The sequence below is a fragment of the Argiope bruennichi genome, chromosome 2 (genome assembly GCF_947563725.1).
Source record: "Argiope bruennichi chromosome 2, qqArgBrue1.1, whole genome shotgun sequence".
Classification (NCBI taxonomy): Eukaryota; Metazoa; Arthropoda; class Arachnida; order Araneae; family Araneidae; genus Argiope; species Argiope bruennichi.
Window position 1 is genome coordinate 80,658,530 of NC_079152.1, and position 25,133 is coordinate 80,683,662.

At 27.6% G+C, this 25,133-nt stretch overlaps 1 protein-coding gene and 1 long non-coding RNA gene across 2 annotated transcripts in view; one reads left to right on the forward strand and one right to left on the reverse strand.

Annotated features, from left to right (window-relative positions):
• The first annotated feature begins 2,036 nt into the window (after positions 1-2,036).
• LOC129990651 (uncharacterized) lies at positions 2,037-3,235 on the forward strand. Its single transcript, XR_008785829.1, has 2 exons — positions 2,037-2,073; positions 3,104-3,235. It is a non-coding gene; the product is annotated as an uncharacterized LOC129990651 (long non-coding RNA).
• Positions 3,236-8,926: 5,691 nt separating this feature from the next.
• LOC129961937 (periodic tryptophan protein 2 homolog) overlaps positions 8,927-25,133 on the reverse strand; it is a 33,304-nt gene continuing 17,097 nt past the window's right edge. The window contains exons 13-19 of the mRNA XM_056075581.1: positions 22,250-22,400; positions 19,781-19,961; positions 15,208-15,355; positions 14,878-15,049; positions 14,487-14,705; positions 11,114-11,339; positions 8,927-9,148 (exon numbers count right to left, since the gene is read on the reverse strand). Of these exons, the coding sequence (XP_055931556.1) occupies positions 8,962-9,148; positions 11,114-11,339; positions 14,487-14,705; positions 14,878-15,049; positions 15,208-15,355; positions 19,781-19,961; positions 22,250-22,400 (1,284 nt within the window). The 3' untranslated portion in view covers positions 8,927-8,961. The remainder of the gene's footprint in view (positions 9,149-11,113; positions 11,340-14,486; positions 14,706-14,877; positions 15,050-15,207; positions 15,356-19,780; positions 19,962-22,249; positions 22,401-25,133) is intronic.

A 25,133-nucleotide genomic window follows, 5' to 3' on the forward strand; every position in this document is an offset into this window, starting at 1 on the left:
ACCAAAAGTGGAGAAAGAAGTAAGATATTATCCATCAATGAATATCATTAAATGTGCTCATTTTTATTTTCGAATTATAAATCACTGTTTACTGAAATGATGACTCCTCCGAAACATATATTAACAAGTATTTAATGAAGACCAAGAGGTGGCAGTATTTTTAATGATAATGAATACATCTCATAACAAATAACTAATTCTTTTTCTTGTATTCTATTTACAGTACCCGGTAAGTAAACTCTTATTTGTTTCCAAGCTATTTCATTATGCTTTTATTAAATAACTGAGAATGCAATGGAGAAATATTATTCATATATTTGTAATAATATGAGAAAATATTATTTTCTTTGACAAGGCACATTTGAGCAATTTATTTTTATATGCCAAATAAACAAATTATTATTATTGAAAATGCCAAAATATCATATTACTTATCTGTTTCACAATCTTTATGATCATGCTAACGGTGGACTTATTTTTCTATTATCAAAGCTTAAATTTTAATTTGATGTTTGAAAAACTAAATTTCTAAAATTAATTTTAAAAAATGTTTCTCACACTGTCTTTTTAAATTTTTAGCAGTAATTACATCAAAAATTAGCAAATAGAAAAATACATTTTTTTTTTTGTCAAGATATATTTAGAAAATTTAAGTATTGTAAATTATATAAGATTTTGCTATTTATTATTCTGTTCGAAAAACATTTTTGCATTTTCTATAACATAAAGAAAAACGTTTTTTCTTTGTTATGCGTCAAACAAATAATTTCATTTAGGCAAACAAACTCTTAAAGAATAATAATATTAAGATTTTGTATCTTCACTTTCATTAATTTCTAAACAGAAAGTTAAAATCCCATTGCGTACAAAAAATTGGGAATATTTTACCTACGAAAACCAATAAGAAATTTTAGATTCACATAAATCAAAAATTAATTTAGATCACATATACCTTAGTTGAATGCAAAACACGATTTTGCACGTGACCGATATCTTAGGTATTTAAATTAAATGTGGTCAATGCTAGAATTTCATTCATACGCAGTTCATCGCAGAGCATTAACATATTGAAAACAAAGCTTTAAAAAAATCTTAAATTAACAAAAAGAATTGGCAGAAAAGAATTCTCACATAGAAACAGGAGATCAATAAATCAATCGAGAAATAAAGTTTCAAGAATTCAATGACTTCATTCGTTCATTCTATCATTCCTTCCCCTCCGACAATGAAAGCGGGTATGTGTGAAAAGAAAATGTAGCCCCTCTAACTCTCAAGATATTGTTATTGCTGTTTTATAAAACAAAGAGCATACTAAAACATTTGAGAACGAAATATTAATTATTTTTAATAAATAACAAAGGGACATATTTGAAAAACAGATATATTTATAGGGAGTACATTTTCAACTAATTTAACGTCATAAATTATATTTTTATTTATTATTTCAACGCATTTGTTTCCACATATCATTAAAAAGCTCAAAATTAAATTTTCCTAAATATTTTCTGTCGAATCTTTTTAAAAAGATGAAGAAAAATCTACATTTGGCTTTTCATGCAATAGCCATTTCGTCATTAGCATAAAAATATAATTCAGTATGAAATGTCATTCAAATTAAATAATTTCCTATTTACTTTATATTATATTCAAATCCACTTAATAATAATACCTATGAGCTGGTTTTTAAAATCAATCGAAATCATGGAAATTCTATAAAATAATTCAAGAAATGCAGAGTTTAAAAGATATTTTGTTACGCAGAATAATAAAGCCATTTTAAAATTAAGTTCCGCATCATTTTAAGTGTAAATATAAAAAAATATATATCAAAAAATATGCAAATAGTAAATGTTAATGCTTTATGAATAGTGCATATATATTATTATAATTAACAATACTGAGTTCCTAAAGTATACATTTTTTTTTTCTCTCATTTAGAAGATGGTAAGTAAACATGAATCTAATCTAACTTTTATCTAATCTTTAAAAAGAAATTTCTAAAACTTTATAGCTATAAATATACATCGCTAACAGTTATAATTTCTTTTTAAACAGAAGACGAAAATAGTGGAAGTAAGTAGCATATTCGACACTTCTAAAAATTAATAATCTTTACATGTTTATTTTTTTAAAGAGATAAAAACATAACTTTCATCTTAGATTTATTCAATTTTCAGCAGTTCTAAACAACCTACAAAAACGAACTACTCATCTGACAAAACTTTCATACATTTTAAAATACAATTTATCCATTACATCATAACCATAAGTTAGCCTACTGTATTTTTATACAATAGTTGTATTTTTTTCTGCTATCCAAATGTAAATTATTAATTAAATATAAAATAAATATTAACAATATTACAAATTTTCTGATTAAATAAAAAAATGATTACATTAGTTACATTTCATTCCATGATTAAATGAAGAATTTTTTTTTAATTAACCCTTTTTAAGGCCGTGGAAAGTATGCTTCCCGCCAAATTTATCAATCTTTGTATTAAATTATGCAGGTTGGCATAAGTTCTGACAATTTTTTTTAGAAAGACAGAAACTTAGATGCTTTAGTTCTTTATCTCACACAAAATGATGTGTCTTGGTTTGTCACTTAATTATTAATTAAACAAATTAATTTATTAATCAAATTAAATTTATCTAATAAGCTAAATGAATCCCTTTTCTTATTCTAATTTCAAGCCTAAAAATATTTTAACATAATATGACCAGAAAAAAATGGCCCTTTAAAGGGTTAAAAGCATTTTTTTTTTTTTTTTCAAATAATGTGTATAAGGGGAAAAAATTAAATTTCAGAATCATTGCGGCCTATACATCATACCCAAATTTAAGTTACTTAAATACAAATAATGTAGATTTCTTGTTAAACGAATTTAAAGAGATGAATTATGTATTTTTTAAGTGTCTCCAATTAAGGTTCTTAAAAAATATAAACAGTGAAAAAAACGCTTATATTTTAAGACCATGGCTCTTTTAAAAATATAATTTCTCTTTCTTGAAGTTCATAATTTCTTTAGGTGCACTACTTTATTTGTAATACAGAAAATGTTGCAAAAAAGCATTCACATTTTATACAATTTTATTTCAGCTGTCTTTGATAATATTGCTAGCGACATTAATGGACTATTTGGTTAAAGAAAAAAAATATGCAAGATGACACTGCGAAAAAGGATGTATAATATTTTCCGATCTTAAAATAAAGTTTATTGTTGCATTCAAACTTTTGTATCTTATTTAAATTGTTTAAATCATTTATGAAATTTTCATGAAAAGGAAATAAATTCCAAAACAAAAGAGAATAGAAAGTTACTACTGCATAATTTTACTCTGGAAAAATCAACATTATCATGAAGGAGAGAATTATTTGGAGGAATATTAGTAATTAAACTCGCTTCAATTAATCGACAGGGAAAATTTACCTAATAAGGTAATTTTAGACTGAATATAATTGTGCCGATTCGAAAGGTACATAAGACATTAAAAAAAAGTCTTTGCCTTTATTTGAAATTTAACATTAACTGAAAAAATTGTTTATGATGGCATCGATTCATATGATAGTACAATATATGACAGAAAGCCACTTCTTTAAGCCAATAATAACCAACATCATAGATATCTTAAGCAGTTACAGTTAAGGAGTTCCATTGCTGTTTTAATTATGCATTTACTAACTATCTGTTGCCGTCTATACACTCATTTTATTATTAATTACAAAATGAGTGTAATAAAATCAAAATCTGCAAGTTGTTCAAAATACTTTCCTGTATACTTTACTAATAATTCGCTATTAAAATCTATGCAGCAAAATAATTTCAAACACAAGTTTCTTTAAAAAGAAACCCTTACGTATTTGGAAAGTGGAATCTGAAACATAGAATTCAAGAAGATAGTTGTTATAAAACAAATAAAATATTCTTAAAAATATAAATTTTTATTGCAGTATATTGAGCCTAAAAAAATTCATTTATATTTCTATCACATGTCACTTGAGTTTGACTGAGATGGTGAAAAAGAGGAATTTTCAAAATTTTCTAAATTAATTAAACAGCGTTTCAAAACGGCCTACAAAATCGGAATATGTATTTAAAAATCTCATTTAAAGATGGTTAATTATAAATGGTTCTATTGTCGAGCATGAGTCGAAGCTATGAGTGTCTTAAAAAAAATGAACACACCTGGATTACATATTTGCGGGAGATGAACTCACGTGTGAAAGATTAAAAAAAAATATTTTCATCCGATATTTCACTAATAGAATCCTCAATATAATGCGATGGATGCGGCGATATATTATCTTTAAAGCATATGAACAAAGATAAAAGAAAAATTAAGAAAATGTCATCAATAATTTGCAAAATTATTTTTAGTATAAAATCTTTGGAGCCGCGGAGGCCTGGTGGTAAGGGCTCGGCTTCGGAACCGGAAGGCTTCAGGTTCGAGACCCGATTAAAACGAAGAACCGCCGTGTAAGCGGGTCTGGTGAACGTTAAATCCGCCGGGGCAAAATGCCCTACCGCTGGCGCGGTGTGGAAGTTTGGAGGGGGGGTGCCGTATCAAGTGTCGTTCTCGTCATCTGGCCGCGGTTCAAAAGTAAGAGGTCCGTCCCAAAATATCCCTTGTGCTGCTTTAAAACGAGACATTAATATAACTAAACCAAACCAAGTATAAAATCTTTCAAATTCTTAAATAAAGATTTCAACTTGTTTAATTGGCACATGTGGGTTATCAAAAATTTCAAAACGGACGTAATCATCCAAAATATTTCATCTGAAAAGTCCATAAAGCAGTAATTTCGAAATATGGGTTTGTCAATTCATCAGCAAAGCACATTCCATGAATGTAAAGCGTTTCTTCAGCTAAGTGCACAGCCATTTAAAAAAAAAAAAAATCCTGAATACAACTATGGAGTAAATGTCTGGTATAATTGGAAATAGAATTCAGTATTAATGTGATATAGATAGTTACATACAAACATATTCTTAAACAATTTCCTTGCTAATGTAATGACCATTTTCTGAATTAGCATTTAATGGAATTTTCAAAGTTCATTAAATATATGAATTATAATTTAATTCACTATAAGTTCAAAGCTAATTCATTATACAACTAAACATTTTTTTAAAGCAACATAGAAGTTTTATTTGCTTTTTTTTTTAACCTGAGGAAGATTATTAAGTTATGAGAATTGCTGTATTTATAGTTCTCTTGTGATGATGATGATATGTCCCCGTTACCACGGAAAGGGGGTGCAGAAGCTTCTGAGGGTAAAGACCCCTGAGCACCCGAAGGTAGAAGTCTGATTTCTAGCTCACGAAACTCACAAACATTCGCTTGCACAACCCCTCTTTACAGGGGGGCACATTCACACAGGACGCCCAGATCACGAGGAAGACGCGCTATCCCTATGCCAGGACGCCGGCATAGTTCTCTTGTTTTAACAATTAAAATTATCAATAAATAATTTTGATATAGACAATTATTTTTTATTTAATCCTTAAATGACTAATTATTGTATCTCTTTAGATACAATTAGATACAATAATTTAGACACAATTATTATATTGTATCTCTTTAGATACTAATATAATAATTGAAGTATATGTAGACTAAATTGAAGTACAGGGGGTGTTCAAATGAAAAGGTACGAAAGGACACTGTGTGTATAAATGAAGACTTTATTCAAAGTATACACCATAGGCCTGAGCACAACTATCCCACTGATTAACGAGCCGAAGGATTCCTTGTACTCAGAATTCCTGTAGCCGTGAATAGAGCCAGTCCTTCACAGCGTCCTTGAGTTCACCGTCCGAATTGAAGCGCTTCCTTTCAGATGTTTTTCAAGGGAGCAAACATATGAAAATCACAGGGCGACATGTCTAGGCTGTAAGGCGGATGATTGAGCTGCTCCCACTTGAACTTGGCCAGTTCCCTGTGTGACCCTGAAAACGTGTGGACGCACGTTATCATGGAGCAGAACCACACCCTCCGTGAGTAGTCCTGGTCTATTTTTCTTGATGAACCTACATAGTCTTCGGAGTGTCTCACAGTACACATCGGAGTTAATTGCTCTTCTGTGCTCGAGGAATTCAACAAGTAGTTGATTTTGGACGGGGAACTCAAGGACGCTGTGAAGGATTGGGTCTCGTCACGGCCACGGGAATTCTGGGGACAAGGAATTCTTCGGCTCATTAATCAATGGGATCGTTGTGCTCAGGCCTATGGTGTATACTTTGAATAAAGTTTTCATTTATACCCACAGTGTCGTTCCGAACCTTTTCAGTTGAACACCCCTTGCATATGTGTAGTAACTGAAGTCACTGTAATGCATCTTATGTATATTAACATGTGTTTCAGTAACATGTTTAAACAGAAAGAGAATGTAAAAAACAGAACTCACTTGTTTTCAGATTAATTTCTCATTGAATAATATAATACAGATTTCAGTTAAAACCCAAATCGACTCACACATTACTGTCGAGGGGATGTAACAACTTACAATTATTCATGAGTAGTTGTTAATTAATAAACACACATTGAAGAAATATAATTATTATTATTATATTTTTGGCATGATAAAGGTTTTAATAACGAAATTTTAAATAAAAAAATATTTGTTTTTCATACATTTTTATTAGCTTTAAAAAATTTCTAATTATTTTTTCCAGCATTCTTGATAAAGTTTTAAATTGGACAGAACATTAAAAAATTTCAAAGTGTATTAATTAAAAATTCATATAAATGCAAGGATAAAGATAAAAATAATTTATTATAATTATTAAAAAAATATTTTTTTAGATTTTATTTTGAGTGAAAAGAATAATAACTTTTTCTTTGACGTTCGTTAACTATCAAATCACACAAAAATGCACAAAGCTACACAAAGAGACAGAATTCCTTTAGATGAATTTTGTCTAAATTTCGATACAAATCCAAACTTTGGTTTAATATATTATTGTTATTCTTTTAGCTATTTAGTCTTTTTTAACTAATGTTCCCATACATAGACAGATAGACAACTATGATTCGATTATTTTTTTTTTTTTTTTTTTTTTCCAGAGAGGGGGATTCAGGAACCCTAAAATGTAAAGTTATCTCAAAATCACAAGGTTGAACATTTCTGCAATAACAATACTGAAAAAAGGCAAAAATTATTATTTATTACATTATATCTCTAAAGATTTTCAAAGAAAATAACATTAGTACAGCTCTTTAAAATACACTTCCTATATTTCATGTTGGAAGGATAGCACAATATGAAGCACAAGAGCTGCCAAATTTTGATATTTTTGAAGTAATTCTGTTCCATTAATATACATGTCTTTTATTATAAATCAGTGCTTCTTAACAATCACAAATAGGATTGAACTGAATATTTAATGGTGTTGCAAAGACTTTGAATGCATTTTTTATTTCTTCCCCCTTTTCAACATGTGTAGGTAAACACTTTCCCAAAAAAATCATTTTAAACAAAATTATAAGAAATAACAATTATTCAAGTTTATCTACAATGTTTTGTTTTATTTATCATCACTTACATCTTTAGTTTCATTTAATATTTAATTTTAAATTCATTTATTTCCAAACTTGATAAACTAAATTCATACATAAAAACAATTTTAGAGGAAAAAAATTACTTTTTCTAATATTAGTAGTAGAGCTCAATACCACATTTTGAAAAAAGGGGCGAGTATAGCAAATGTGTATGAGCTAACATCTACAGTAATAACATCTACAAATAGAAAAAATTCCAAAGTGACAAATTTTCCTCTCTCTCCTTAATTCTACTTTCAAGTAGTCCCCCCCACAGCAGTTTGGTTTGATATATCAAATGAAATTAAGTTAAACTGTTGATGAATATAGATATCACATGCAAAACAAAAACAAATGAGTGATTAAATAAAATCACTGAAATAAATTGCAGGTGCTGATAAAGTTCATATTCTTTGTATATGATTTACCCCTGTTTAAGAGATATTAAAGTAAGGATACAACAAAAATTTAAATTTTTTCACTAAAATCAATCTGACCAAAAGATAAATTAAAACAAAATATGAATTCATTAAATGTAATTATTACAAAATAAAATACCTTAAAAACATATTACATAGATTCATATTTTTCTCAATTAGAACAGAACTAAGTAATTATCTTACTTGTCTGTTTCAAAAAGAATTTAATTATCAGAGGGGAAAATGGATTCTCCACTTTTACTTTTCAAAACATTAAATTTTGAATTTATCTTTGTCTTGAAAATTTTTTAAGCAATGTTCTTTCAAAAGAAACATATATCTGCATTTTTCTCAAAAGACTTTGTCAATCAAAATCCAGGAATCACTTTTAACATCAAAACTTTTAACTATATAAATTGTATCATATATGATACAAAAATCCTTCAAAACATTTAAAATGGCAGGGTGTTGAATATGGAGCTACAAAATTTAAATTTATTCCTTTTAAGTACCTCTTAAGAAGTAGTTGTTTAATTAAGAAATTTTTCTTTCATTTAATTAAAAATTAATAAAATTTTCTTTCATTTAATTAGATTTTTAATTAAAAATTAATCAAACACCTAATGAATTTCATAAAAATTTTTATAGTATAAAATTTTTTATAACTATCTAAAAATTAGCTTAGCAGGGATACTAATTTTATCTTCATATAAAGTTTTCCCTATTTTAATAACTTTTCTAAGCATTTTAAATCAAAACTTTTTGTTGTTTTATTACTGCATTTATATACGCAACAATATTATGGAAATATATAACTGCTCAGAACAATAAGCTTTCATATAACTTACTGTTCCTAATGTGTTTTACAGATAAATTAGTCCACAGTTATGGTAAAATATAATCTAAAATCTAGAAATGTATAAAAAAACAGCAAATAAAAAACAAATATATTAAATAAAATAATTTATTTACAAATATCAATTATACAATACTGATATCACAGATCTTCATCAGCTTCGGAACTCTCTGTAGGCTCAACAGAATCAATATCCATTGCATCATCTTTAGATATTAATACCCTTTCATCTTCTGACATTAGTTGTTCTTCAGTAGAATCAATCTTGCGTTTTTTCATATTACATAAAGCTAATGAATATTCTAGCAAAAATTTTGAATTTTCGCACCTATTAAATAAACATGTTTCATTAACTCAAACATAGAAATAACAAGATAAAAACTATAATTTTTATTCATAATGAAGTTTGTTGTAAGTGCATACAATTAATAATTAGATTTCTAATTTAGGATTGAAATAAACACAAGCTTATTTCAAAATAGGAAATTACAAATGCTTATTTAGCCAATTTTCAAGAAATGAATTATATCAGTAATTTACAATTAATTAAAATCTATTTTACATGCATCTATCAATAATTGAATACCACATACAGATAATTAAAATGATTTTAAGAATTAGCAGCAAATTTATAAGCTAGTTAACAGACTATTTAAAGTTCTGCATTTTATAAAAAATATAAATATAATTTTTAACAAATCATATTTTCCAAAAATGTTTTTTTTTTTTTAAATATAGTTAGTCTTTCATTTTTATTAAACAGTTTTTAAAAAATTAAAATTGAAAGATGCTATATCTACAAAATATTTATTTCAAAATAGTCAACTACATTACAACATGCAAAGTTATTTCAAAAGTCACATCTCTCTCCTTAATTTAGTATTTAACTAACTAACAAAGCAAACTAAATATAAAAAGAGTGGGAAAGGGAACTCCCATCAGTACAATCAAAAACCCAAAACACATAGTTTTATTTATGGCCTTAAAAAGATATTCTAATGCTGATATATTTTCTTTTTCCAAAGTATTTTGAAATATTGAGATTTTAAATTAACGAAAACAGGTAGATTGGAAGAATAGTCAGAATTTTAAAATTCAAACAAAATGATTTTGCAGTTAGATCCATATCTATTTTATGTGCTTTACCCATAATAATTAAAGTTTTCATTCACAGTAAATAGTTCCTATATCATGAAAACTTTTTCTCATAGCTTTCAACATTAAAACATCATTTATCTCTAAAATATAACGAAAAACTTTCAATTTAACTTTTAAGAATTATTGCAAGATTATTATAAGAATTATTTTAATTTGAGAATTATTACCACGAATTAGTACCACGAGGGGAAAAAAAGCAGGGGATTACTTGCATTTAATAATGACTCAATATTGTTTAGTAAAAAATAAAAAGTAACAAAAAGTCTAAAATTCTGCCTAACTTAACTAGAAAAATAAAATATTTCAAATATTTGATAAAAATATTTCACAAATTCAAAATTTCCTTAAGAATCAAATAATTTTTTTTAAAAGGCTTTATATTAACTTATTTTATTCCTAGTCATATGTACATATTCAGTATCTATTATTTTAACATTTTATTTAAAGATCATTCGAGAAAATTAAGCTTAATAATCAATCATAAGATAGGACACAGATTTTGAAAACTCTATGCATTAGTATATAGTGATTTTACTCAAGAAATATGTAATATTATTCATCAGTTGTGATGACAAATGATTACCAATTTAATTGAAATTGGTGTAAGAAATTGCTTTATTGATTAAAACATTAAAACTATCAATAAGTAATTATTTAGTTTTATCAATTCTAGAAAAACAAAGATATATCCAAAATGAAATGCAAAATAAATATATATAGCCCTGTGGTTTATCAAAAATAAGTACTATTCAAATACTAAGACATTGAAAAAATACAATAATATATAGATTTCAAAAACACAAAACTATTGTGGTAACCCTGCTTTCATCAAGATAATGTCTCAGTTTAAGCTGTGTGTTCGTGTCAGCAGCTTATTCGTAAACAAACAATGCACAAGCCAAAAAGTATTTTTTCACATTTTCACTAGAAAAAAAATAGAGTTGGCTCATGCATCACATGATTAATCCATGGACATGAATACGCACCTTAAACCACAATGTTATTTTGATGAAAGCTGGATCACCACACTATCTTAACAGTATTTTGTATAAGAGTTACAAATATGAAAAAGGATGATGATGAAAATAAACTGACAAATATGGAGAGGAAAAAAGACTACAAAATGAAAACTCACATTTTTCCAATTTCTTCTAACCGTCGAGACAAGCATTTCTGCATTGTTAACAAAGTACCCATGTTGGCTCGGGAGCGATTTTTTATATTAATCCCATGAGCTGTTAAAAGATGCTGTACCCAAGTGGTATAAAATTCAAGGTGAGGAGTTGTCTCAAGTTGATCAACAACAAATCTGAATAATTTTTCGGCATACAGTTCAGGCAAATAGGAAGTTAAAGTTTCAACTATACAAGAAAAATAAAATCATAAATAATTTAAATTATTCACTGATACAAATAAAAAAATTAAATATATTAAATAATAAATAAGAAAGAGCATTTCATACTGAAAATTGTAAGAAATTAAATTATATTCAAATCAAATTATTTATGTTATTAAAATGATAATATCAAACAGATTTTTAATAATAACTGTACAGAAAATAAATTTCAAGTTCTTTTAAAAATTTAATTATAGCAAAAATTAATTCAGTTACTAATGTTATGAAAATTCTAGTTTATTCTTTCAACAATGTTCTTATTATTTATTCTTATTTTAAAGAATTTTATAGTTTAAAGAATTAAAGAATTTTTTGAATAATTTATTTCTTGCAATTCAATTTATACCTACTGTATCGTTCGGGTCAATATGACCCAATGCAAAAAAAAATCAGTTATTTTTACTCATACATGTTCACTTTTGTTTAAAATAATTCAAAAGAAAAGAATAACAATAGTTTATGTAATTTATCCATTTTCGAAACCTGTTCATTGATGTATGTATCTGGTCACATGACAAGAGAGAATGTGCAAGGCCCAAAAGTTGATACAATTGGCCCCCTGCCAATCTCTTTGCTCGTATTGCAACATTTCTTTTTTCTGCGGTACTTCACTTTCTGATACACTGTAAAAGAGTTGTGAATGTGAGAGAAAAAATGGTGAATCACAGAAATTTGAGTCACACTGATATAGCTAAACTAATAGAAGCTTCTGACAGCGCAGAAGAAGTATAGGAGTATGAAAATCATACAAGTGATGAAATTGAGAGTGAAAGTTCTGACAACGATTTTGATACCGCTATTCAACAAATGAACTGTAAAGGGAGTATTCAGTCCAAGAATCGTGAAATAAAGTGGAAGTTGGATCTGCTGCCATTTTCTTCTCAATCAACCATGCTAATAGTATAAAAACTACTCCAGGGGTCACAAGATATTCAACAGGCAGGATATCAGACGTAAAAAGTGTATTTAAGGTAGCATTCAATTCTACAATTGAAAATGAAATCATAAATATGACTAATGTTGAAGAAAAAAGTATTTTTGGAAAAAAGTGGGAAAATATTGAAAGTAAAATTTTTCAAGCATATATTGGATTATTATTGTTAGCTGATGTTTATAAATCATATGGAGAATCAACAAAAAGAGTATGGGATAAAAAAAACTGGCAGAAATATATTTTGTGCGACAATGTCCCTCGAAACATTTTGCACCATATTGGGAGCTATTCGTTTTCATAATAAATCCACTCATCAAGAAAAAAGAAATTTGGATAAATTAGCTGCAGTGAGAGATATCTGGGAAAAGTCGATAGAAATTCTACCGAAATTATACAATCGAATGAAAATATTACTGTAGATGAAGAATTAGTACGATTTCGTGGCCGATTTCCTTTCAAACAGTATATACTAAGTAAGCCATCTAAATATGGATCAAAATATGGACTTTATGTGAAAGTAAAACTTCGTATGTACTGAAAACACAATTTTACACTGTTAAAGAACAAGGGTCAAAGCCAGAGAAAAATCAGGGAATGCAAGTACGTGCATGTGATCTTACTTATGGGTATTTGGGGCACAATATTGCATGTGATAATGTTTTCACATCTTAAAACTTAGGATAACTTCTACTAAAGCGGAAAATGATTATGCTTGGCACTATTAGAAAAAATAAATCAGAACTTCCTGAAGAAATATCAAACAAAGAAGTTCACAGCTCCTTATTTTATTTTACAGAAGACACAACAATTGTAAACTACATCCCCAAAAAAGAACACGAATGTTATTCTTATGAGCACTTTGCATCATGACAAAGAAGTTAGCAGACCTGACAAAAAACCATTAACGATCTTAGATTATAATTCATGAAAAGGGGCTGTGGATACTCTTGATCAACTTTTAAACACATACACTTATAAAAGAAAAACAAATTGCTGGCCCATGATAGTATTCTATAACATGCTTGAAATTTCTGCGTAGAATGCATTTGTTCCATGGACTTCAATAAATAGTGAATAGAACAAAAACAAATTAACTAAATGAAGGCTATTTTTGGAAGAACTGGGAAAATCACTCATTTTTTCATACACTGAAGCAAGGCCACACCTACCAAGAAGTGAGAACTCAATAAAAATAATGAAACGAATACAGAGAAAATGGAAAAATGTACCATCGGGATTTGCAGAGAATACTTCATTGTGTGTCAAACGTGCAAGATGAAAGCTCTGTCCGTCAAAGCAATGACAGCAAAACTAATATATTATGCTGAGAAAAAGGAAAAATGTACCATCGGGATTTGCAGAGAATACTTCATTGTGTGTCAAACGTGCAAGATGAAAGCTCTGTTCGTCAAGCAATGACAGCAAAACTAATATGTTATGCTGCAATTGTAAGAATCACATTTGCAAATCTCAAGTAAAACATTATTGTTCAAATTGTAAATAAAAGTAAGTTTCAATTTCGAATATTTTTCTGTTACTTTTATAGATGCTTTATATTATATTAAATTTCAATTTCAAATATATTTTTGTTATTTTTATAGCTGCTTTGAATTATTAGATCTATTTTTAAACTTGTATTACTATTGTTTAAATCATTTCTTAAATGACACCTATCAATTACCGCAAGAAAGGTTAGTTTTCTGAGTCGGTCATATTGACCCAAATGCTACATATGTGAAGTAAATACGAACAGAACAGTAGGGTAAAATAACCAAAAGTACAAGTTATAATTAACAACAATTAGGAGTTGATATATACAATCCCTAAACGATATTAAATATTAAAATAAACAATTTTTAAAGTACAGTTATAAATAATTATCTTTTAAAAGTAAATTATCAAGAAGCAATGTGATACAAAGACATTTTTTTTAAAAAAAATTATCGACCCATATAAAGAGTTGAATTTGTCACATTATATAAAATCTGTATGTCGCCCCCTCTCCCTACTAAATTGAAACTCAGTGCAATAAATTAAAAAAAAATAGAGAAGTTTTTTTTTTTTTTATTCTTACTTATAGTCAGCTATATTACAAAACATTTATGACATGCAAACATTTAATTTAAATAAGGAATTGCCATTGTTTTCACAATGTTTAAAAAATATAAGGCAACTTACTATTTTCAACTTTCACGGATTCCAATACTTCTTGAGTTATTGCAGATAAATTTAATCGAAGAGCCATTAAAATTGCTTTAGACAAATCGCCACTCTTTAAAGTATTCCGCACACTATCTGAGGTAATGTCAATATCTAAATCAAATGGATCAAATACAAGATTGTTGTCCAGAGAGTAAACAAGAAGGCCTTCTGTGGTAGTTGCAGCCCAGGCCCTTCCTGAAACAAAAAGTCAGTTCAAATCTGTTAATAATGATACAGTAGAAATCTAAATAAAATATTGATGTAGACAGTTATTATATTTTCAATACATTTGTGTCTCAAAGTAGACATTTGTTCAATTTTTCATTCATAAAAATTTAATTTTAAAAACAGAAAACCATATAAATACCTGTAGGTGAAAATCGAATACATGTGACTGATACTTCTGGTTTAAATGATCTAGAGCTTTTATCAACTTTTTTACTACCAGGCACAGGAATTGTGATAGATTCTTCATCCATTCTTTCTTCAATCAAAGCTTTATTTCCAAAATGTGTCATTTTTCTTCTGTTGATAAAATCCTAGACAAATTTAAATATTAGTTTACTAACATAAGTATTCAACATATATTAAAGCTTTAGGCACAAACAATTCCACTCAAATAAATTAGAAATCTATGAAATACAACTATATTTATCTTTGCAGTAAGTTTCTTTCATAAAGATTAAAGAAAACTTACTTGTATAGCATCAAAGGATAAATTGCAAGTTATTTCAAACTTTTTCAAAAGTATCTTGGCTGGGACATTATAAATACAGACAAATTTAGATCTCCCGGCTGCCAAAATGCATTCTCCATCAGCAGTATAACAAAGAGTAGTAAAAGCTCTAAAATAACAAGCAATTTCATTATATTTGTAGAAATAACAAATGACATTTCTGTATGTAAATTTATCATCATTATAATATTTAAAATGGAAATGTTCACCTTACAGAAAATTATATTTAAAAATTTAGTATACATCATGCACACTGGTTTTGGTACATAGAAAATAAAAAAGAAAAAAATATATATTGGGTGATTCTTGAAAAAGATTATAGATACAATATCTTTTCTCACTGAATTATCAACTTTAAACAGGGTACATAGTGTTAAATGGATGCAAAAATTAAGCACCTTAGTGAAAACAATTAAAGCACTTTTGTACATGCACGAATACATAAACTCAAGAATTTTTTTCTCATAGGATATTTTTGTCTCATAATAAATTATAGCTTTTATAAAAAAAAATTTTTTACAAATATCTGTTTTTAAACTTTAATCTTTGATTAAAAACCAGCTTTTCTAATTTTAAACGATGTTTGGATGTTGAATCCAGCCTCAGCATTTATTTAAATTGGCAACATTACTTTCAGCAATAATTAATACAAAGAAACTCTGAAGATTTGAATTAAGAGCAAACTGAATAGAATCAATATATGTTACAAACATTAAAGACTCACTAATTGGTAAATTCAACAAAAATGGGTTTATAAAATTATTTTCACAAGACATCGGACAAAAAATTTTTTTTGCTAATTGTACAAAAAAAAAAAAAAAAAAAACTATAATAAATTACATATTAGCTTAGAAAACTTAAATTCATTAATACTAGATATGCTGACAGATTCTTATCAGAATAATTTTAAATTTAAACTTTTTTTTAAAAAATCAGAAAAAATATAGTTAAATAACTTTTATGTCTTAATAATTTTTACTTTTTTATGTGTACAATTTTTTAAAAAATACACACAAAAAGTAACTGACTGCTTCCCTTCTCTAATTTTTAAAATACTCAACCCAAATTTTAAAATTTAAATTACAAACATCTCACAGTATTATTTTGTATTGATAATTTAAATTAACTAATACATAAGCTTTTATTTTAATGTTATTTTTGTAAAAAAAAAAAAATTGATTATATAAGATATTTTCTATTTATATAAATATTTATATGAATGGAAATAATAAGCATAGAAACAAGAACACCTAATTAGGTAGGTAAGTAGAGAAACATTATTATTACAACTAATTTTACATTTTTTAAAAAAAATTTCACATTTACAATTTCAGATTCTACATCTTATAAAAGTCCCCCCTCCCCCATCCTACTTCTTTGAATGTTGTTTCACTTCGCTATGAGTGAAAAATCTTTTGCTAAATTAACTATTCATGACAGATCTTTAATTTCTACAGTGTATAGTATATATGGATTGCTGAATATATTCAAGGGAAAGTCGCTAGCATTCATTTTCTAAGGAGGATGACTTACAACTGCTGTATGCGATACTTTCCGCTTTGTGTTCACTAACAGATTTTTGCATCAGGTTTCTTTATTGTAAATGAATTCCAAACTTATGTACTAACTATGAATTTGTTTCTTTCGTTCTAAAAAATTGGTTGACAATGGAAAGGGATGAGAATTTATTTATGGAATGTGAGTGGCTAGTATTTTTCTGAAGCTTTAAAACGAAATCCATCAAAATACTATAAGAGAAGATCAGATTTGAAAGCTGTTAATGGAAAAATCCTTCTATTACTATCACAGTTAATGCAAGCCTGACAAGGCCATCTAAATGGGATGTAACAAGTGGCAAACAAATTCACAGAAGAGTGTCGGAAAATATTGCATAAACATCTTTAAGAAGATGTAAAATTAAATTTTTTATCATAATATTTCTTATGTTATGTGGGAAGTACGTTAGAAATTTTAACTTTTAAATTGAATTTCTAATTAAAATTTTACAAAATCCATCCTTAGTGAGCCTCGAATATCGAAAAAGTAATTACCGCCTAAATTTCACATCCCTTATTTCAATGATGCTCCATATTAATCAGACAAATCTTAATATATCGAGGAAGAAAAATTTCACAGGGAAACCAAAAAAAAATTTTTAAAAGAGAAAAAAAAACTTTAAAAAAATGATATAATCTAAATCATAAAGGTTTCTTAAAACTTTTTTTATTTCTTTTAAATTTTAAATATCAAACCTAACAGAATTTTGAAAAAATAAAAACCTATCATGTGACAAAATTGGTTCAACAAATGAAAATTTTCAAAAGAATGGGGACATTTAAAAAAAGTACACTGCAAAAGAAATTATTGAAAACTTCCATCTTCACTAGATTTTGCACAGTCGACTAAAGTAATTACAATCGCAGTAAATAATTGTACAATAAAATCCCTTTTGCAGTCATTCAAAATCGCTCAAAACAACATATTAACGAAAATGATGCTTGAATATGCAATGAGACTTCATGGTAATCAGAATAAAAGCAGTTAAATACCATAAATATCTTTCAAGTTAACTTATCTCATCCATGATGTATCTATTTCTTTTACACACCATACTGTCTTATTTTTCGTTGATCGGAGTTAATCTGCATAGTCTTTAAGGACACATAAAGAGTTGAGCATAAAGTCACCAGGCATAACTAAAATAAATTATTTGCTATTTAGAATGCTAATTGTAAAAGAAGTTCAAATGCTTTTCTAGTTGCAACCAATTCAGCATATTTCGTATTTCACTCTTTCGGAATAACCATTCCAATACTTCAATATATGCTGGTGCCCATTGTTGAAAAAAGAAGGAGCGAAAAAAAAAAAAGTTAATAAAGAATTTTCTTAACATGGGTTGAAACTCCAGTATCCTTTCACTATTTTCTTTTTTAAAATATCCAGTAAAGAAAAATGTATGATTTTTACCGATTTATTGTATTTATCGCCTAAGGAAACAAAAAGGAATATCTTCTTTGCACTTCTCAAGAAAATTAAGCACTTTGAAGGACCTTTTTTCCAGAATTAAGCACTTTTAAGGTGCTTAAAAATGGTCTTCAAATTTAAGCACTTTTTAATGACTTTTCATGACGCTACGCACCCTGTTAAAATCGAGTTCATGTCTTCTTAAATTTTAGAATAAATAAGTAGCGGTAACTTTAAATTTAAATAATAATCTATTCAGGAAAGGTATGATACAATCTTTTCCTTTTCTTCATAAGAGGAAAAAATTGCATATTTTAGTATCCTTTCTAAACATAATCTGAACTAATAACATTGAAAGGCAATCTACAAAGATTTTTTTCTTTTTCTCAATCAGAGATAAATTAATATCATCAAGCTGCTTCTGTGCCTTTGTTTCTTACTTCTCAAGTAATCTATTTTCTACTGTAAATGAGGGCGTGGAAAAGATTATAAGTGAATGAAATTAAGGATAATATGAAAGCAAAATAAAAATGTAGTTAAGCAGTTTCAGTCCAGAATCAATTACATTCTTTCACAGTCATTTTAATACTTGCTGGGGGTTTAAAGTTTTCAATAGCTGATGGAATTTCCTTCAAATGAAACTTTAAAAAAGTGTTTATACGGTTGAAACCAAAAACGTTTTGCAGGTGACAATGCCAATTTGGCACTCGGCTAAATTAAATTGCATAAAAAAACATCTGCATTTAAATTTGGAATAAAAACTTTCTCTTGCCACTTCATATACTGCTATGTAGAAAAATTGCTGGAAAAATATTATTTTTAATAATGTAAAATAATATATAATCTCTCGCATATTTCACAGTAGTTTTGCTGAGTGATTAATGTATCAAATGTGCATAATAAATATATCAAAGATCCATCAAATGCATTTGGTGATGTAGCTGAATGTCTGATGATTAATATTTGTTCAGCAAAAACAGATCAATTATGACTTACAAGAAGTTCAGATACTTGATTAATTACTAAGTAAAAGATTCAGTGATATATACTTTTTTTAAAAATCCTTAGTAATAAACAAATAAAGATATTTCATCTACAATCAAGGTAAATATTCCTTGAAATTATATATAAATAAATATGGCATTATGAGATAGAGTGAGATCATTATGAGATAATTCTTATGTAAACTCAGCCATTCTGTGCCACATTTACAAAAAAAAATAAATCATTTGAAAAAAGAAAAAAAAAACATTCAACTCCATAGCGATTTTTAGAACCATATATTTTACTAAATATCTTGCTACTTAAAATATCTAATATATATCTAAAAATTTGAACTCAGAATTTTAGCAAAACTAATGTTGGAATTATTTATTAATGGGTGTATTTCTAAATAGCATCATAGCATAGTAACAAAATAGCATCATAAATGGATAGGAAATTTAAATTTATAAAAGATTATAACTTTAACACTGATAAGTCAAAAAACTACATATGTGCTTTCAATAAAAAATTAGATGCAAATGAATGTGAAAATAATTGAAATTAAGCATTAGAAATTTTAACATACTGAGATTTTAAAAGACTCTTTGCAGTAATCATATCAGTTTCCCGACGTCCAACATATAAATCATTACGACCTTCAATACTTCCAGTTTGTTCCAATGTTGAAGGTTGGAAAAATAAAATTTGTCCATCTAATGTAGCTATAGCTAGTTCTACTCCATCTGGTCGGTATGCAACTGATAAGCCTAGAAAAATAAAAAATAATAAAATTAAACATGCACATATAATTCTATGCTCATTAAAAAAAGTTTCTAATAAGAATAGATGATAATATCGGTACTAATAAACAATAAATATTCATATTTATTTCAAATTAAAACAAAATTTCTTTTTATTTTAAACACAGAAATATATGCTCCAATTGAAATGTAGATGCCCATTTTTATTCATATTCTGAAGACATAAATCCCTCTCAACACTAACAAATTTCTTTAAAATAAAAAATGCAGTTATGAAATGAATTGTAGAAAATATTTCCACAAAAATTACAATACGAAGCAATTGTTGATATATTAATAAAGGCAATGACATCCCTAATGCCAGTCACAAAATTCAAATGATGAAAATATCTAAATATGTAGCAATCTGAAATTTTTATATTTCTAAATCTAAAAGAATTTTCCAAGAATTCCTTCCCCTTTCAGAAAAAGACTCTATTACAGCAAAATATTTTTTTAACAAATGATGTTAACTTTTCCATGTGTTGCCTTAACATTCCCTTTGATAACATACAATTTAATATTAGCAAATTAATAAAAAATATCAAAAGGAGAAGAACTGAGGAAATCGATAATATACTATGAGAGTATTTGAGATTCTGGTCTTTTTAGCAAATTATACTGTAAGCACATGTAATGTATCATATCAACAATAAAGATAGAAATAAACTGCAAAAACTTAAGATAAAACTTAAAAAAATCAATGTATTAATTGCCAATCAGGGAATGAAACCAATTGGGACTCTATGTCACCTGTATTTTATATTACCTCCTCATCTTACTCATACATTTGGACATTTTTCTTCTTTATTTTGATTTACTTTCAGTTTTCACTTTATTATCATATTTTTGTTGGACTTTTTCTTTTATTTACTCATCAGTATATTAATAAAAATATTTATTAGCATACAGATAATTTGCCAGTACATAAATAAATAAATAAGAAACTTATAACACTTGCTTTAAACATATATGCAAGTTTAATTGGACAAATAAAGCAGAATTATGAGAAAAATATTGATCCAACTCAAATTCTATAATGAAGTTCTCGCCACATGGATAATAATTATTGTAAACTGAGTAGATTTTACAAATTAACAATTTACACCTAACAATTAAAACTTTTTGTTTTCTAGGAAAAGGCAATGTTTTTTTGTAATCTAACAGGTAAACAAGAAAAAATAAATACTGGTAGTGCTCATAGTAGCTAGAAGATTTTTCATTGATTTGTAGAACTGCGAGTTCATTTGAGTGAGTGCAAAAAGGCGTACATGTATAATTTTTTGACCTGCTTGTAACAATTATCACATGGAAATATAAAATGATATCTGTAAATGAACTCATTCTATAAGAGACTTATAGCTCTAATATTAAACCCCAAAATCTGAAACTCTTGCTTCTCATTACACAATTAAAGAACTGGCTGACTTTTACAATTCCAACGAAGGAAAAGGACCCACTATCTGCTTCATTAATCTGAGATTTGATAATATTAATTACCAGCATAAAAATCCATTTGTAAATAGGGAATTAAAGCAAAAAATATTCAAACAAATTTTTACAAATTAAGAGTAAAAAAATAAATTACATATTTAACTTATTTAGATTCAAACTGGTCAGATTTTAAAAAATTTCAGCTTTTTTAACATGTAATTCTAAAATACAGCACATTCACTTTAAATACTTGAATTATTCGATTTTATACTAACACAAATGCATAATAATATATACATCAATTGGAATAGCCAAATCTTGGTATTGAAGCAAGTAATGTATACCGAATCATTTTGGTAAGAAATAGATATAAATCTAACCAAACTATGCAAATATTATCATTTATCTAAAGTAAAAGGTTTAAAAAAAAAATAGGACATACAGTGATATTTAAAGCCAATTTATAACAAAACAAAACATAACTCTGATTCTGACACTTTTCCAAAAATTTTAAACAGTTCAATGATCTAAAATTTTTATTCAGACCTGAGAATCTAATAAGTACAAACTCAAGTAAAGATTAGAATTCATTCTCATAAAGTTCATTTTATTAGTTTAGAAAATGGTTTTTTTTTTTAACTGAAAGCAATATATAAAAATAGAAATGAATATTCAATTATGCATTAAAAATATTTATCATACTAAAATGCAATCAAATTCTCAAGGAATATATAACTTTTTGTTATTTATTACATATTCAGTTTAATACAAAATTTATTTTTACTTAAAAAGACAATTAATAAATAATTATCAATTCTTACTATCTGATGTCAATGTAATCGTCTCTCGAATACTTTTACTCCCAGCAATATTCCATAAACGAACTGTTTTGTCCCAAGATGCACTTGCTAAACAAAGGTCAATAGGACTGATACTTATTTCACTGATGGGAGCTTCATGACCTGATAAAACCTACAGCAATAAATAAGCAAGTAAAAAAAATTAATAAATTCAAATACTTCCTTGTAAACTAATCTTCATAAAAATAAATAAATTGAATTTAAATAAAAACATTCTGATTCTCTGTTAATTAATAAAAGTTAATAAGTTATATTAATTAATAAAATATAAGTTTTAAAAACAATGCAATGGATTAATAGAACTAAGATTTTAACTTAATCAAACTGAATGTTACTGAATATTTATTGAATTGCTATTAAATAGATTTGCAACACAAATGAGAAAACTATATTAAATAATGAAATGTTTACTACACAGAATTCAAATTAATAAAATGTGAATGTGTGCTTTCATGTTAGTAATTACAAAAGAGACTAGAATTTGGAAATGGTGATAGAAAGATTATTAGATTTAACAGGTGACACAGTTGTGCTGTCTATTATGACGATATTCTACCATTCTGTTAATTTTCTTAGTGCATAATTAGTATATATTTAGTGATAACAGAAGGGAATGATAGTAAATATATATTGGGTTGGCAACTAAGTAATTGCGGATTTCACTCATAGATGGCATCAGTTGAATTTTTAGGTTTGCAGACGTAGTACAAATGTAAAACACATTTTGTTATTTGATAGTTGGCAATTCAGCTGTCAACCAGTAAAAAAAGTTTTTTGATCGGTTGTGTAGTTTTTGTTTGGCGTTCGTTGAAAAATGGAAAATCAAAAGGGGCATTTTCGTCATATTTTGCTTTTTTATTTCCGCAAAGGAAAAAACGCATCGCAAGCTCATAAAAAGTTACGTGCTGTTTATGGTGACGAAGCCTTAAAAGAACGGCATTGTCAAAATTGGTTTGCCAAATTTCGTTCTGGTGATTTTTCACTCAAAGATGAAAAGATTTGGTCGTCCAGTTGAAGTTGATGACGTCCTAATCAAAGCAATAATCGATTCGGATCGTCACAGTACAACACGTGGGATTGCAGAGAAGCTTCATGTATCACATACATGCATTGAAAATCACTTAAAACAACTTGGCTATGTTCAAAAACTCGATACATGGGTTCCTCACGAACTGAAAGAAACGCATTTAACGCAACGCATTAACAGCTGCGATTTGCTAAAGAAACGTAGTGAAAATGATCCATTTTTAAAACGACTGATAACTGGCGATGAAAAATGGGTTGTTTACAACAATATCAAGCGGAAAAGATCGTGGAGCAGGCCAGGTGAACCAACTCAAACAACATCAAAATAAGGTTTTGTTATCAGTTTGGTGGGATTACAAAGGAATTGTCTACTTTGAACTCTTACCACCCAACCGAACGATCAATTCTGATGTCTACATTGAACAACTAACGAAATTAAACAATGCAGTTGAAGAAAAGCGGCTCGAATTGACAAACCGAAAAGGTGTTGTATTCCATCATGACAATGCAAGGCCACACACATCTTTGGTCACTCGGCAAAAATTATTGGAGCTTGGTTGGGATGTTTTGCCACATCCACCATATAGTCCTGACCTTGCACCATCTGATTACTTTTTGTTTCGATCTTTACAAAACTCCTTGAATGGTAAAAATTTCAATAATGATGGTGATGTCAAATCGTACCTGATTCAGTTTTTTGCTAATAAAAACCAGAAGTTTTGTGAACGTGGGATTATGGTGTTGCCTGAAAGATGGCAAAAGGTCATTGATCAAAATGGGCAATACATTACAGAATAAAGTTATTTAGTTCCATGAAAAAATTGTCTTTGATTTTCTGAAAAAAATCCACAAATACTTAGCTGCCAACCCAATACTATAATTGTGCATTAAGTTGTGTTATTATGCATTACATAAGCATCCTTATCAGAATAAAGAAAGCAGTGCTCTTATTGCAGCAAAAGAATGCTACAAGGAACATGGCTATTGATTTATTTTTTCAAGATTTGCATTTGGAAATTTATTGGATTTTAAGTCTTGACCATTACCATAATTTTATGGAACTTAAATGTAACTTAACTCTGAGAAATGTTAAAAAAAGAGATTAAAAATGACTAAGGAAGATTTTCATAAAACCAAGCCTATATTACAGCAAAAACCTTTTCTTTTATAGAAATCTGCAGTAACCTTTATTTTAATTAATGTTTGGGAATCTTCAAAATGATATCTACAAGACATTGAATACTTTAAATGCTTATATTATGCATTTTAATGTTATATTAAACCATAACTGAACCCAGCCATGCCAGTGGTGTGATAGCTTTTATATTTCACCCACCGCAGGTCTTCCAATGAAACTCAGTGCGAATCTCATTCCAATCCCCTCAGTTAATGACTAGCTGGGGAACTATGCAAGCCTCCCTATCTCCATGCCCCAAAGCCTCTATCTCTTTCTTTACCCAGTTTAACTGATCATTCATTCCAAATGGTGCAGAACAAATGAGATATGGATGTGTTGACCATATAGAAATTCAATCTTTTGTTTTATGAAATACTATTTTTGATTGGTTTTCAATTTGATAATCAATTTTGACATGGAACAATTAGATTTGGTGACAGTGGATTGATTACTATCCTAACAGTTTGCTTCATAAGAAATAAATTTGCAAGAAACTGGAAGATATTGTTCACCTTTTCATATCAGTATTTTATATTTTAATGCCTACAGTAGAATGACCCTTATATTTTAATGTTTTAATTTCAGTTCATATACTTATCATTTTTTCTGTTTCATTCCAAGAACAATTTTAGATCTCATTTA